The sequence below is a fragment of the Sycon ciliatum genome, chromosome 6 (genome assembly GCF_964019385.1).
Source record: "Sycon ciliatum chromosome 6, ocSycCili1.1, whole genome shotgun sequence".
NCBI lineage: Eukaryota > Metazoa > Porifera > Calcarea > Leucosolenida > Sycettidae > Sycon > Sycon ciliatum.
The window spans coordinates 18,563,189-18,578,783 of NC_088648.1; the positions used below are offsets into that span (position 1 = coordinate 18,563,189).

A 15,595-nucleotide genomic window follows, 5' to 3' on the forward strand; every position below is an offset into this window, starting at 1 on the left:
CGTGTCCTGCGATCCATGCAGCGTAAGAAGAGATCCAGAAAGGATGGACTCGCAATGGTGTGTATGTGCCATCAGACGAAACACCAGGACTTTCTTCCGATACAGCTCTTCAATCCTGACCACCTATATGCATCCCAGGAGATCACTGGCACTGGAGAACTCTGGGCAGCCATACACTGCTCTTGCCCCATGTTTTTTTGTGCTACTTGGAGCCAATCTGTCTTTTTCTGAGTGAGTCTTGGGGTGAACGCAATGGACCCATGCCCGAGATCCTGCAGGATAGCTGCCTTGAAAAACAGCACTCGGCTAGCAAGTGTTTGACATTTCCTGTCCGCCACAGGGTTAAAATTTCTTATTGGCTTTCGAGGTGCTCACAACGACTTGAAGCTGCCATGACATGCGGACATCCAAGATGATGCCAAGATAGTAGGCACTGGTGACGCTTGACACGGGCATGCCATCACACTTTCCCACAACCTCGGGGCTTTGGCCATGGGATCCTGCAAAGACAAGCAGCTGACTCTTGGTCGCATTGAGGATTATACCACGGGAGGCTAGCCAGTGAGCACAGCTAGAAACGGCTGTCGTGAGCTCAGACGAAATGAAGTCAGCGTTGCCGCATCTGGAAGTTAAGTCTATATTGTCTGCAACCTGGAGCGACATAGTCTGGGAAGTAAAAGTCACATCTCTAGTGTAGACGCTGAAGAGCAGCGGCCCCAGGACCGAACCCTACGGACCACTGCAGGTGCATTTAACAAGCCTGCTGAATCTAGAGCCAATACGCACTTGCTATTGGCGACTTGACCGGTAAAGTGTGAACCAAGTCAGTGCTCCTCCAAAAATGCCAATGTCAAAAAGGTCCTGGATAAGAATGACATATTTATGTTAGGTACCTCCTCCCGTACCTTTTCTAGCTGGCCTGCATGCACTTGCGTACTCACCTTTTGTCTCCTTTTGTTCCGTCGGCCTGGGTAGCTACTTGCGCGCCCATATTTGCCATAGCTACCCAGGCCCTTTATCTTGCCGTTCAGACTCTCTCTCTTTTCTCACTCGTCAATAATCACCATGTAGTCGTTTCGTTCGTCTTGGTCTCTTGTCCCGTCTCTAATAAATGTCGTTCCACCACTAACCTGTTCCCGTTGTCAGTTGTCCTAATTCGAATTCAACATTTAGTAGGCAGGTTGCGACCACGACACGGGAATCTATGTTTGCAGCTTGCAGGGGAAATTATGTACAAGTAAAAAATGCATGAGAGATAGGGCCCTAGCAGTTGGCAAAACGAACGATCCCGTGCTGGTAGCAATGTGTGTATGTGCATGCCTAACACCGGTTGACATGATTGTTGGGCCATCTATGGGGAGTGATTTCCGCAAAGCAACTAGCTTGCATGGAGAGAGAATGCACACTATTGCAAATGATCTGCTAGAGTTTATGCTCCACTCAGGCACGAAAACCAATGGTTGATTTTCCATTGCAGTCATTGTTCTTGAAAGCAGTACACGTGAGAGCTAAATTGACAGCCTGTCATACTCTTGTCCCTTGATGGCCTCAGGTCAGTTCTACCCTCTCACCAGCAAGGCAGTGTGGATGGGACTGCGCCAGGTACAGAACAAACACAGTCCATGGACATGGACCGATCTTACCTGTAGCAAGTACGCCAACTGGGGATGCGGTGAACCCAACAGCGCTGGATGGCAGGGTGAAGACTGCATGTCAATTGGCTTCGGCAAGACGAACAGAAATGCCGGCCGATGGAACGATGCCGACTGCAACGGCAGAAAGCAGTATGCTTGCGAGATTCCCTTCTCCTTCAGTGAGTACAGACACTTACAGCACTCATTTACTGTGTGTTGGTTTTACTATCTGTTTGTATGTTCAGTGCTGTGTGGTGGATTCATAGAACTCTGGCATATGTAGTGCAATCATGTACATGTACACTTTTGCCTTTAGTAACGTCCAGAACTACATTGCGTCATCTTCTGGGTTATGTGTGAAAATGCAGTACTCATTCGAGTGTAGGCGAGTTGCCTGCAAACAAATCTTTTTGCACAGCTTGGGGAACTATTCATTGGGCCAAGTAAAAAAAAAAGATTGTTGATGTTCAGAATTTTCCGAAAAATCGGGGTGGACGGGAGGGTTTTATTTTTATTTTATAACTTTTTTTATATCTGCATCGACCGGACATCTTGAAATCTTAGCATGTATTACATCAATGGGCTTGTGTTTTCATTATACGTGTTCTGTGCAGAAACTTTGTCAAGTGTGTCCAACCCAACATGTGATGGTGAGAACAGTGTTGCTGCTGTGTTGCTGCTGGCGTCCGCTGGATAGCATGTAGAGTTGTAGCTGAAGAAATTCAACCCACATGCCGAAAGCATTGCCAAGCCATATGCGGCTCCTGTGGCTTTTGGATCGGTTTTGTGAACGGGCATGATTTAATTGAAATAGAGACACGGCACTACTTTTGATTCGCGGGTCGGATTTCTTGGACCACGGCTGTAGATAGATATTATGTTATTGGTGATAGAAAGCTACAATAGTACCGAACACATGAGAGATAAATGTGAATTGTACATGTTAAAGGAAAACGTTCAGAACGGTTTTCTCATTACGATCTTCAACATTTTGTCATATGTTATTTTAGAAACCGGCATAAAATGCCCAGCAGGCTGGTTGCAAAACGGCCGAAGTTGCTACTACTTTGAGACAAACGACAGAGTTAGCTGGTCCACAGCTGTCAATATTTGCAACCTCAAGAACGGTGCTTCTCTACTCAGCATCAGTGATTCCACAGAGCAAGCATTCATCACGAGTGCTGTCACAAATCTAGGATTGATGAGCGAGAAGAAGCTTTGGATTGGTATGAACTTGGACGCCTCCTATTACCAATTTACCTGGCCTGATGGTAAGCTATAGTGTTGTGAAGAGATCCGGCACCTGTTTTCGTGTCATCCATAGAGCATACAGATTTGCGTTCTCTGTACCCACTCCTTTTACTGGTTCATCAATCATGCGACATTTGAATAGGCATTTGAAGATTTGAAGTCAGCTTTCATGTAGATCCTTGTAAAAGGGGGCGGGGTATCGGCTACATTCCTACGGATGTGGAAATATCAATCAGCCTGAGACTCATGCATACCGTGAACACTTTGAACTGTTGCTGCTCAGCGCGCAGATCAAGGCAGAGCAGAGTACCGATACTCATCAAACCGAATGGTCCAGCTTTCTCAGCTTGCAAGGATGGTCGCTATGTTACTCGACTGGACAGCATTCTGCAATCAATCACGTAAAAGGTATTGGAGTTCCCAATGTTTTCATGCATACTATGCTTTGTTTTCTTTTTCTTCTCCTTGTCGTCTAGGTACTGTGCCACTGTATCGCAACTGGGACTGTGAATTCATCAAAGGCAGCAGCCCATGGTATCGCAACTGTGTTTACCTGTTTGCTGGAGCCCGCGCGTCTGGACGGCGTGATGGCTACTGGGGCGCAGACCTCTGCTTCTACTACAATCAGGACGGCTACATCTGTGAATCAACAATCCCACAGGCAGGTTAGTGGTCAATTTCCGAAGCTATACAAAATACGTCACTTTAGTAGCGTCTGGCCCTAGCTAGGGCTATATTTCGATGACTGTCCACTTCAGCGCCACCATTTTAGAGCGATGCATTTCAGCGCCAACACTTCAGCGCATGATTTCACAGCACCAGTTTCTTCAGGCCCGTGACTATCTGCGCAGTAAAGCCAGCAACTCAGCGCGAAAAAAGACAGGGTAATTTACAGCGGGAAGAAGTTCAGCGCGATCAAGCATGCGTGCGTGTGATAATAGCTCAATTCAGACACCACATTTTCTTGTTTTCCTAAACTATGCGGGATTTCGTAGCCTTGTTGTTTATAATTTGTGTGTAGAAGTAGATATGTTCTGTTTCGTTGTGTTTCAAAGGAGTGCACATCTGTATCTATTGTTTGTTTCCTACTGTTAAGTACCCCCTCCCGTACGTTCTACAACCTTATCCAAGCTGGCCTGCATGCACTCTCGTACTCACCTTTTGTCTCCTTTTGTTCCGTTGGCCTGGGTAGCTACTTGCGCGCCCATAATTGCCGTAGCTACCCAGGCCCTTTATCTTGCCGTTCTTGAGCTCTACCTCTTGCCTCTCTCTTCCACAATGTCGTCGTTTCGTTCGTCTTTGTCTCAGTCTCTTCGTCTCTCCAATATAATTATGTTGTTCGACCTAACCTGTTCCCGTTGTCCGTTGTAATGTCTGGAGAATATGTCATCAGTCCTCCTTTTCGTACGCAACCCTACGATAAGATCATCAAAATGAGCTTGGAAGGAAGTTGGAAAACATCGCGAATGTGCTCTATGGAGTTTCTTGGCATGTTTCAGAGAGATATCGACTAATCTGCTCTTCATGGTTGGGCAGGTGCACTAGCCATAGGCCATCTTGATATCCTCCAACACATTACGTTGGTGAAAAATCTCACACCAAATTGACCGTTCGTTCACCCGTCACATGATAATCGATGGCTTACTTTACTTGTGCTGGATAAACTTTCTAGTTTTTCTTATGGCATCTGCGTATCCAGTGGCACACGAGGCCACGCTGTTTAACATTTGAACGGACTCTGACCGATCATTTCAGTATTTTGGCTCTCCATTGTCCCAAAGAAGTCGGATCTTTTTCAAACTTCTGTATTATCACAGGGGACAATTCAAAAAATCGACCTCTAAAATATATGCCTTGTCCCTCATTATATCGGGCTGGAATGAAGACATTTACTTTGTGATTGAGTACCGCTGCACAGGAGGTGTTACAGTGGACGAGCATTTGATTCGAATCTACAAGAGCAGCTAGTGTTAGTACCATGATTTGAACACACCAACCGTGGTGATCAGCTACGATTTGCACAAAAGCCTATTTACCAGCTCAACAGCTCTAGGACAACTTAGGTAGTAGTGGCATGCTGCAGCGAGAGGGACTGGCTAAGTGGTGTGGAGTGTTACAAAAACGAAATCCGAATACCTGGAGGTAAGCTATCACAATATGCGACACCAGCAGTAGAAGAATCCTTTCCCTGTCACGGAATTCGTTGGCTGGGCCTAGGCTGCGTGAAACAGTTTTAAAACACCAACTGCAAGAAAGAGTCCGATGTCCAATGCTATGGCTTGTCTCTCCTGAACTGATCACGGTATGTACTTTATGCAAATGCGGTGAACAGGGAAACATATTATTAGTGTGGCACCGTGGTTTGTTGGCCAAAGTCGCCTCCTTTAACATTGGTGGCAATGTTCCGCGGTGGCTTGAAAGCTACCTATCCTGCCGGGTCCAACAGGTCAGGGTGTCAGGTTCGCTGTCCCAACCGCTCGAAGTATGTTCCGGTGTGCCACAGGGCTCAATACTTGGTCCTCTTCTCTTCTTGCTCTATGTAAATGACTTAACTCGCGTTCCAGATACCTCCCTGTACGCCGATGACACTACTCTTGTGGCATCTGAACTTTCCCTGCCCATGGCGTGTAATTCTTCGCAGTCGGAAATTCGCTCAGTGGTTGAATGGATGCGTCTCTGGAAACTTCGACCTAATGCTGGAAAGACTGTCATATTGTGCATTCCACCTCATCCGCGTTCCGATCTTTCCTACATCGACCAGTACCTATTCCACTTCCCTGACGATCGGACGCCCATCCCAATTGTTAGCCACCACAAACACCTTGGAGTCATCTTTGACTCAGGCATGAGTTGGTCCCACCATCTGGAGTATATCGCGCGCCGGACAAGTTCGGCTGTTGGTGTTCTATACAGTCACATGAGCCAATTACCACTAGTCTGTCGTCGGGCTTTCTACGCCTCCTATATCTTACCCATAATTTTATACTGTAGCATTGTGTGGTGCAGTGCTGGAGCAGGAATGCTTACGCGGCTTGAACTAATGCATCGCAGGATTTTGATAGCGATATTTTCGCTTCCCACTTGACACCCCATTAACAATTCTGTATTCCCAATGCAAAACCTGTCCTTTACAAACCATAATTAACACACTCTGTTGTAGATTTATCCATCAGATTAAACTGCTGAAGGCACCAATGCATATTCAAAATGCACTTAACTGGTTCAACTCCTCTTCGTCAAGTCGTAATAAACTAAGATTTCCTATTTCAAGAAATAACTCAATGAGTCGCTCGCCTGTTTTCATTAGCTATTGTCTCTGGGACTCGCTTCCCCAAAAAATGCAATCATGTGAAAACATTTCTGCCTTTGTTCGTGATCTCTCGGACCATTTTCTGTAAACCTAATAATACAACTTCATTTTCAGCCCAATCTCTTCTTTTATTGTTGTTCTGATTTGCACTTGTTTTTCTTTCTTCTTCTTTTTTCTTCTTTTTTTGCCATGGCTGGCTATAGTCGCCCTCACCTCCTCCTTGATTGGCCTTGGCCATGAGTGTGTGCGTAATAATTTAATAATAATTAATATGTTTACATACATCTAATACCTCATGTACTAGTGGCTAAAGAATTGTCCATGACTGCAGAGCCGACAGTAGTGCTATAGGTGATGGAGTAGGGCTGGGCTGTACGGTGCAGAGTTTCCAAGGCTCAGACGGAAGAACAAGTTCAACTAAAGTGAAACACATGGAAGCGAAAGTATTTGTATCACGATGTTGGGATCGATCAGCTTTTTAAACTGCAGCTATTCACATGTGAGTGTTGTCCAACTGCAGCCCTGAGGTCTTTTCATAGAATAGTGGCAAGCTAGCCAATATTTGGTCTGTTATCTATGCAAAGGATTTTGGTATTTCAATTTCATCAGTTCTTCATTACGGCACTGCCATTGCATACAAGTAGTGCTCTCCTTCTCACATCGCTGCGAGAGCTATCGTATTATCTACACGCATTTCGAGTAAATTAGTTGAGGTTGCAACTGTCCTATAGCATTTCCTACCTTAGACTCTGCCGTTTCCTACCCACCTTTGCCTTCTCCTGTCAGTCCTTGGGTTACAATACCTATTCTGTTAGTTGAAGTGTAACGCCCAGCCGTCTGAGGCTTTCCTCTGTGTTTGCAGTCTGATATACTAATGCATGTACATGTAACTAGTATCATGTACCTGCTAGCTGCACATGCAGGTACATGTACATATACCTCAATGCTAACATCCAACGTGACATGTAATGTCATGTACTGTGTACATGTACAATAGCCAAGTTTCACTGCACTTTTAAAACCTGTTTTATACTACAAAAAGCACAGTACCTGTCGCCGTACCGTATCTACTGCTTATTCTGAGCAAAATGAGGTGCTACTTGGCCCTATATGTGTCAGTAGAAATGGATATAGGAGCGATTCTAGTTAGGTTGCCATGGTAATAACGGTCTTTTCTATTTTGATGTTTTTCACCATGTTCGGACACAATTCGGCAATCGAAACCTACGCCATCGTGTTCAGGAGGCAAAGACCATCCAGAAATGATCATGAAATCCATGTTAGCCAACTTGTGTCAAGTAAAAGTGAGAAATTTCAAATGGGCCCTGGGACTATATGGGACATATGGCACCCTTCCGGTATCCCAACTGGAAAAAAATTCTAGTATGAAATTTATTGTTGCAGGGATACAAGAAAGAAATTGGTTTTTCACCATCTACTCCTATACAAAGTTTACCTCGCTGACGTCATAAATCCGACCTAGTTTGGGGAAGTTTATGACGTCATGATGATGTCACCAAATTTCGTGCAAACTTCAAGCTGTGATAACTCGGGAACGGCTGCTCTGATCTACCTGGGACCTTCACCATTGGAATCAGTGCATTTTTAGCAACCAGCTGTGAAGTATGTAAGCACGAATCATGAACGTAGTTTGAGGGAAAAGCGCAAACATGAAAACTATTCAATGTACTAGTACAATGAAAATTATCCAGTGTATTTCCCGAGAGGTCGATCTGCTCCTCCCTGACTCATGGGTTCACAGATCGCAATGACACAGCAGCTAGCATTACCCTTGTCATTCTTTTCATCTTCATGCAGTTGTTCCCAAGTACAATCAGGGCATTTGCGAGTCTGGCTGGATCCAGAGTGGCCGCACCTGCTTGTATCCTGCGACGAAAAGCTCCGACAAGCTACCCTGGTTCAGTGCCAGAGCTGAGTGTCAGAAGCTCGGTGGAGACCTGGCTATAACCAAGACGAAGGAGGAGAACGGCTTTGTCGTGGACTATATTGCAGCCAATGAGCCAACGTTCGACCAGCCTATTTGGATTGGTCTCTTTGTACAGTACCCGGTGGGTACGGCAAACAACCAGACCTTTTACTGGGTTGACAACAGCACGCTGACGTCCTACCCATACCACCATTGGGGTTGTAGTGAGCCCAACAACTACGGGGGCAACGAGCACTGCGGTGGAATAGGTAAGCTGATGAAGAGCGTCTCTCTCCAACTGTAACTTTACTCTCTAATGTCAATTCTCATAGTGACATTCTGTACCTCTTGTGTTGACATACATAATACACTCACTGTTCATTCTGTACTATTACATGGTGACTGCACATCACGTATTGATGAGAATATATTGGACTGGGTATGTTCACATGATCATAACTTTGCCAGTTTATTGTCGATTTCACAATTGAATTGTGTGTGTGTGTGCACGTTCGCGCGCATATGTGTGTTTGTGCGTGTTCGCGCACGCATGTGTGTGTGTGTGTGTGTGTATGGTTGTGTGTGTGCGTGAATGTCAACAGTAACTAGACTTGGCAATGAGATGTCGTCATTTTGGTTTGATTACTACTGTGACTTGAAGTTCAACTACCTATGCAGCAAACCAGCATCGAAAGGTCAGTGCAAGTCATGGCTGCTGTCTATCCCAGGCACTTTCGATAGGCTGTTTGTTTCTGTCAACACTCAGTGCAAGCCACGGCTGTGGCCTATACCAGGCACTTTCGATAGGCTGTTTGTTTCTGTCAACACTCAGTGCAAGCCACGGCTGTGGCCTATCCCAGACACTTTCGGTAGGCTGTTTGTTTCTGTCAACACTCAGTGCAAGCCATGTCCTTGAAGCAAAGATGTCTGCAGTAGCATTTCATGGTTTGTGTTTGGTCTGGTGGCTATGTTCTCGCTGTTCAGTGAGTCCTTGCAAGGATGGCTGGCTATGGAACAAGGAGAGCAGCAGCTGCTACTATGTGGAGACAAACCGTGCGGTGAACTTCACCATGGCAATGAGTGATTGCACTGCTATGGGTGCTATGATGGTCACGGTACTGGACGCTACTGAGCAGAAGTTTCTCACCAGCTCACTGCTGAAGATGAAAATCCCTCTGGGCATGAACCTGTGGATTGGCTTGAACGACTCCGATGCCAACAAGGTGTATGCTTGGAATGACGGTACTCGACCATTCTACAATAACTTCCAGTGTGGCCAGCCTGGCAATGGAGGTGTACGTGCGTGTGCCACAATGTATGCAGGAGGAAAGGGCACAGGCCTGTGGATTGACTTGGACTGCGGCACAAACCTGGGCTATATCTGCAAGACTCCTGGACCAGGCCTCAGTGAGTTGGTGATTGCTATCCATAATAGGTGGGGGGGGGGACTGGATGTTGCATGAATTAGGCGTTATTAATTACAGTCACTTTACAGTAAAAGAAAGTTACAACTGCATTATTGTCAAGAAAATGATCCAATCTCCTTTCTTTCCTGGAGACGTAAGAAGAAACAATACAACAAAGGAGATCACACACTATAATTGTTGAAGTCAAAGTAAGTGGACTTGCAGGTAAGTCCAACTGCAAGTCATGTGATTAGCTCTAGCTCCGTCCGACTGAACAAACCTGTCTATCGCACCAGACTTTAAGAGCTGTAGAAGCAGATTCATTCAAAGCGACGACGGGTGGATATGCGGAATTCAAGTGCGCAAGCGGTCCCTCAGTTGTAAGCCATACCTTCCTGCGTAGATATTAGCTCTATTTTTCCCAGAGCGATGCAAGAGCCTCGACAAGAGCCTCGACTAAACACAACTGGGGACACGATGAAAACACTGCATTATTTTCGCAATTGACAACTGACAAAACACAACTTCACACAAGCAAGAGCTGACAACAGAAATGAGATCGACAAGTTCCAGTCAGAGCCTTGGCACGTACAGCAGCTCCACTGTCTGCACAAGGTGAGTGTACACAATAGAGCTTATTCAAAGACTGGGCACCGTGCCCGCCCCTGACGATCATCCTGAGTTTGTGCTGAACTGAACTGCATGTCAAAGCACAATGAAAACTAAACGACGTTTGAGATGTGAGTAGATCGTCTCCGCTTGAAGCGAATCTGAAACTTGTTTTTTTTGCGCTCAAGCCATAGAAGGCAACTGCTCTGAATCAACACTGAATCAACACGAGGGTTGGACATCAAGTGGAGCGCCAGTCTAGTGCTTCTTTTTTCATCCCCATGCATCCATTCCCATACAAATTGAACGTGAACTGGGCTTCACTTGTTCACCAGCGATTAGAACGTGTTTGCACATGACCCCACAAAGTGACCGTTTGTCCAACCACGAAAACGAGAGAGCTTGAAAGCTTAGGGCCCTCGCTATGCATTTTGCCTAGGTCATTATGCATGTTACTCAAACTGATGGAAACAAAATTGCAACAGTTTTCTGCCATTCTCGCTCCACATATACTTGCACACACAGAGATATAGACAGCAACATCGACAACACACAAAGTGAAGGGTAGTTGGACGCAGCCAGATGTGAACCGGATAACGAGTGAGGTATGGAATCAAGGACTGAGAACAGAGTATCTGAGATAGACCAGTGGATAGCAGAAATAGGCCATGATGCAGAACCACTTTGGACCGTCAGATTAATTTTCCTGGATCGAGCCAGCCTGGGAAAAAGCCCTCGCGCCGACGGACGCAGTTGTGAGGGAAAAAAACGGGTGTACATCCCCAATCGCGATTAGGCATCATGTAGCCATGGCAAGCACATCACGGCAAAAGGTGATAAAAAAGCAATGACAATATGCACATAAATGAAGGGTGGGAGGGCAGGGACACTGGTGTGACTCAAAACGTACTGAAGAAGTCAGGACAAAAAGCAGCAATAGAGAACACACCACTGTCACCAGATGCCATATTTGCAACTGAAAATGTTTCGCGAGAAATCATTTCTGACCTATCTCTCTGCGCTCGGCCGGCGAGAAATACAACTTTTGTCGCACTCGCTGACTGTATAATGATCTGTTTACACTGGTGGACAGTTAGTCGTAAATAGTAACATTTTGTCCTTTTCCTTTTATTTACCATAATTAGATTTGCTCACCATCCCAGTTCAATAGTTATACAAGTATTGAGTACGAAAAAGGACGACTGGTACCTCCTCCCATACCTAACACAAGGATAACAAAAATCTGTTTGCCCTCCCAACTTTTTTTGATCAACAGGACGATCACGAAGAACATGTATTCCCCTGCTTGGCCTAACATGGGATTCGAACTGCACTATCGCCCAGCATGCATTCTCCCGATACACTTCGCATACATACACATTCTTCCAAGTTGCTTTGCGTTATTATGTGGCACTTGAGAATGGGGTGGCCAGCAGTCTGCTACAATGATAAAGATATAAATCAGCCCACCCGCCCCATTTTTTAATAATTAAATAAAAAATCTGCCTGCCCTTCCCATTCTGCGGGAAAAAAACCAGGACGATCATGAAGTACATGACTGTATTCCCTGGCTTGGCCTGAAGCCTAGTTCACATTCGACGCAACGCCGACGGTACGGGACTAAGGGCTTGTCGGGAGGGCTGGGGTACAGGTGAGCTGTAAAATCCTGTACGATTCGTACGACACGACATGCAGCAGTCGGTGCGACGTTCAACGTCGAACGGCGCGAGTCATAAGGCACGGTCCATGACGGGGTGACTTTCGGACCTAATTTCTCGTTTTTCGGGACTTCTTTTCAATTATTTCTCCTTGAAAGAAGCGGAATCAAGTTCACAATACCAGTTTTCGTGAAGATCAAAAAATTAGCCCTGAAAGTTGTGGCATTCAAATAATAGCCTCAGGAAATGAAAGAATAGTTCGTCTGTCACGCTTCTGAACTATCCCTACATACAATAAGTGACATGAGATATTATGTTGCTAAAATTCAACTCAAGTCGTGCCAGCCATTCTGTGAGTTATCATGGGAAGCGCAGTGTTCGAAATGCTAAAAATATCCAAGTAAGAATCGGGAGTAGTCGGCGCACGACGCCGTCTCCTGTTCACACTCGAATTGCAGCCGTTTTGTACGCTTGCGTCCCCGTCTACGCCCGTCTACGGTATGAAAAGTTGGATCGATCCAACTCTTCCCGACGCTTCCCGATCTGTACGGTAGTACGGTTGCGTTCCCGTTCCTGGTGTTTACATTGGACGCCGTCAGAGCGTCCCGTCGCTTCACGTCGATCCTTACGTCGCGTCCCGTCGCGCCCCGTCGAATGTGAACTAGGCTTACATGGGATTCGAACCCGCACTTGCCCCGTCTCTTGCTCTGTATGTAAACATGGTAAAAATTCACCTAGGGTTCCCAGTAAAAAGGCAACGCCTGTTGGGAGTCCCCTAGTAAAATAATAAAATCTACTACTACTACTATCGTCCTGCATGCATTTCCCCGATACACTTCGCATACATACACATTCTTGCGAGTTGCTTCGCGTTATGATCTGGCAGTTGAAAGCCCTAATTGAAGAGGGTGGCCAGGCATCTTTTACAATGATAAAAATATAAACTAGCCCTCCCTCCACCTTTTTCTGGTTCAGAAAGGTCCAAGAGGTATGTCCAATAGCCTTACTAGTTTCGTCATCATCCAGTAACTTTCGGCATTCCTTGTTGCTGTGGGACGTAGCTTTTGCTCTTTTTCGTTGTGCTACCCTTTCCCTCTTGGATGTTTCCGAACCTGAGTATTCCAAGCTGGAAGGTTGTTGGTTTGCGCCTCGGAGAAGTGTTGGAGCTAGGTGTCAGGTCGCCGAATGTCTTAGTACTCTTTGTCAGTTTGGTGCCATTTTGTCGCACCCACTGACTGTATATGATCTGGTTACGCTGGTGGACAGTTAGCCAGAACTCGTAATATTTTGTCTACTCGCAAATTCGTTTCACCACTAACCATAACTCTTGTCTACGGTCGATTCATAAAAACTTGCTGGATTCTCATGGGTTTTCCATTTCAGTGCTTCTTGGGGAAAAAACATACTCTAGAACGGCTAATTTTAGCGAGTAATTTTTTTAGCATTTTGTGAATTTAACTTAGAACCTTTCATTTTGGAAGGCTGTTGCAGTGGACATCCAAGACGCGCGAGAGCTGATTGGCAGTTAGTTGTAGAACATCAGTACCGTGCAATGTTATCGCATCAGCTGATTGTCAAGTAACTGGTGGTGTTAGTGGATATTATCGCGTAACTTGTAGTTCCGTGGTCCTTTTTGTTTTGTTTTCTGGAACTGGAGCAATTCGCAATGAAATATTTTTAGCGATCCGAGTTTCAAGAAGGATGATTAATACTGGATTGTACACTCAAAATTTCGATTGGCAAAACTTTAGCGAAAACATTCCTTTCACTATCTCTTAATTTGCTGGCCAAAAATCCTATATATAGGATTTGAAAATGTGTACCTTTTATGCCGTTGTTATTGGTCATCACGGCCAATAATAACGGCATAATGGTTTTCATGGTAGATGTAAATATGTTTGAGGCATGAATGTTTACATTTTAGATTCATAGGGCGATAATATTTCTGATGAATACCCATTTTCAGCAATAATTGGAAATTTAAGCATAATTGTTCAGCTGCTGTCATGGAAAGGACTGAAGCAGTGACTGTGCAGAAGAACATTGCAGGTGTGGCACGGGGTGGTTTCATGACGACATATCGCACATGCCGTCATGAAACTACCAGTTTTAAGGATAAAACAAGGTCCAATAAAATCTCAAATCCTATATATAGGATTCGAAAAATAGGGCACAGGCCTTAGTAATATTGGGCAAGGAGATGAGCCTGAGATGTTAGTGTTTGAAAAAATTATCTTATTCAACTCTCGATATCTACTAAGACCTAGCAAGGAAGAATTGGTCACATACATTTTTCTATTCTCATGCCACACCCATTTTGAGTTGAAAAATATGACCAAAATCCTATATATAGGATTTAGCAAATATCGAATGTTGACAAAACACATAAATCCTTTTGCTTTGCTTCGAATCACCATGTGGAGTTGCCCTTGAACCCATGTCTGAAAAGCTGTTGTGTTGATGTGCTCCTTGCCCGTTTAGAACAACTGTACCCGCTTGTGAAAGGAAAGTGCCCTACGGGTTGGTACCAGTACCGCAATGAGTGCTACTGGTTTGAGTTCACACAGCAAAAGAGCTACACATCGGCTCAAACTGACTGCAAGACACTGAACTCAAATGCAACACTTGCCATAATCCCAGATGATGGGGTTCTGGACTTTTTCCTGCACTACATGTACCAGGTCAGGATGTATTTTGATATTGTTAAAGTGCATTCAATTATCAACTCTCTAGCTTAGGATACACGCAATGCATTGCCTGTGTTCCATGCCGCCTTAACCCTTTGCGTGCTGAGTTCATGCTAACACACGCTTTATGTTTGACCTGATCTACCTTGAACGAGCTATAACACACAGTTTTCGGGCAATGCATGACAGTGCGTATACCAGTGTACCAAAAGCGTTACTCCACAAAGCGTAAAGGCATTGCAACAAGCAATATTTCGTTCAAAGGCCTTGAACTAAGCTCTCAAGGGATGTATCATCAACAGGGCCAGGCTGAATCTAAAAAAAACTTTGTTTTTGATTCTTTTCAGACCTACCCAACATCAAACAAGAATATGTACATTGGCCTGCGGAAGGCAAGAGATTTCAGTGCGTTTGAATGGGAAGACGGTAGCTGCAACAAGTACACGCGCTGGGGATGTGGAGAGCCAAACAACTGGGGAAATGGCGAGAATTGTGGTGTGTTCGGCGTGGGAGACACCAATCACAATTCGGCCAAGATCATCGACGATGACTGCAGCAAGAACCAGCACTTTGTGTGTCAGATGCCTGTTCCTGGAACAACAGGTATGTATGTTGAGAAGATGAGTGGAGCGGAGGCAGGGTGAAAGCAGCTATTTGTTCCTGTTGGGGATATGCAATATCAGGAGAAACGATAGGGTGTCGTTCAAATGTTGACCCAGAGGACATTTGTGTAAAGTCAGATGGATCTGCATCACGCATGCCTGAAAGTTGTGGTTACGTTGCGCCGGAGGGGGGGGGGGGGGGGGGAGGAAGTTGTCCCCTGACATCAGCTGCCGGGATAATGTTTTAGTGCAGTGCTTTAAGTGTGTCCATATCTGTACTTCGGGCATAGTCCTCTGTGTATACCAAGTTTAAATCGCCGTTCTATTTTATGTTTCCAGTTGTGGCTCTGTTATGTTCGCCTCTGCGTTTCCGACTGACACTCTCAAACAACACAAGGAATCCTGGAACAAGCAACTGACTTCTTCATGAAAGTCAAACAAATATCAATGATTTCACGGGCAGGGTTGCCCTGACCCATGGCAAAGTGGGGGTTGCCCTGACCCATGGCAA

General features: G+C 45.3%; 1 protein-coding gene across 1 annotated transcript in view; it reads left to right on the top strand.

Annotated features, from left to right (window-relative positions):
• LOC135819555 (uncharacterized) overlaps positions 1-15,595 on the top strand; it is a 101,776-nt gene that overhangs the window by 16,612 nt on the left and 69,569 nt on the right. Inside the window, exons 7-15 of the mRNA XM_065332784.1 lie at positions 1,553-1,813; positions 2,249-2,284; positions 2,645-2,905; positions 3,362-3,550; positions 8,014-8,391; positions 8,725-8,817; positions 9,107-9,529; positions 14,277-14,476; positions 14,830-15,085. Of these exons, the coding sequence (XP_065188856.1) occupies positions 1,553-1,813; positions 2,249-2,284; positions 2,645-2,905; positions 3,362-3,550; positions 8,014-8,391; positions 8,725-8,817; positions 9,107-9,529; positions 14,277-14,476; positions 14,830-15,085 (2,097 nt within the window). The remainder of the gene's footprint in view (positions 1-1,552; positions 1,814-2,248; positions 2,285-2,644; positions 2,906-3,361; positions 3,551-8,013; positions 8,392-8,724; positions 8,818-9,106; positions 9,530-14,276; positions 14,477-14,829; positions 15,086-15,595) is intronic.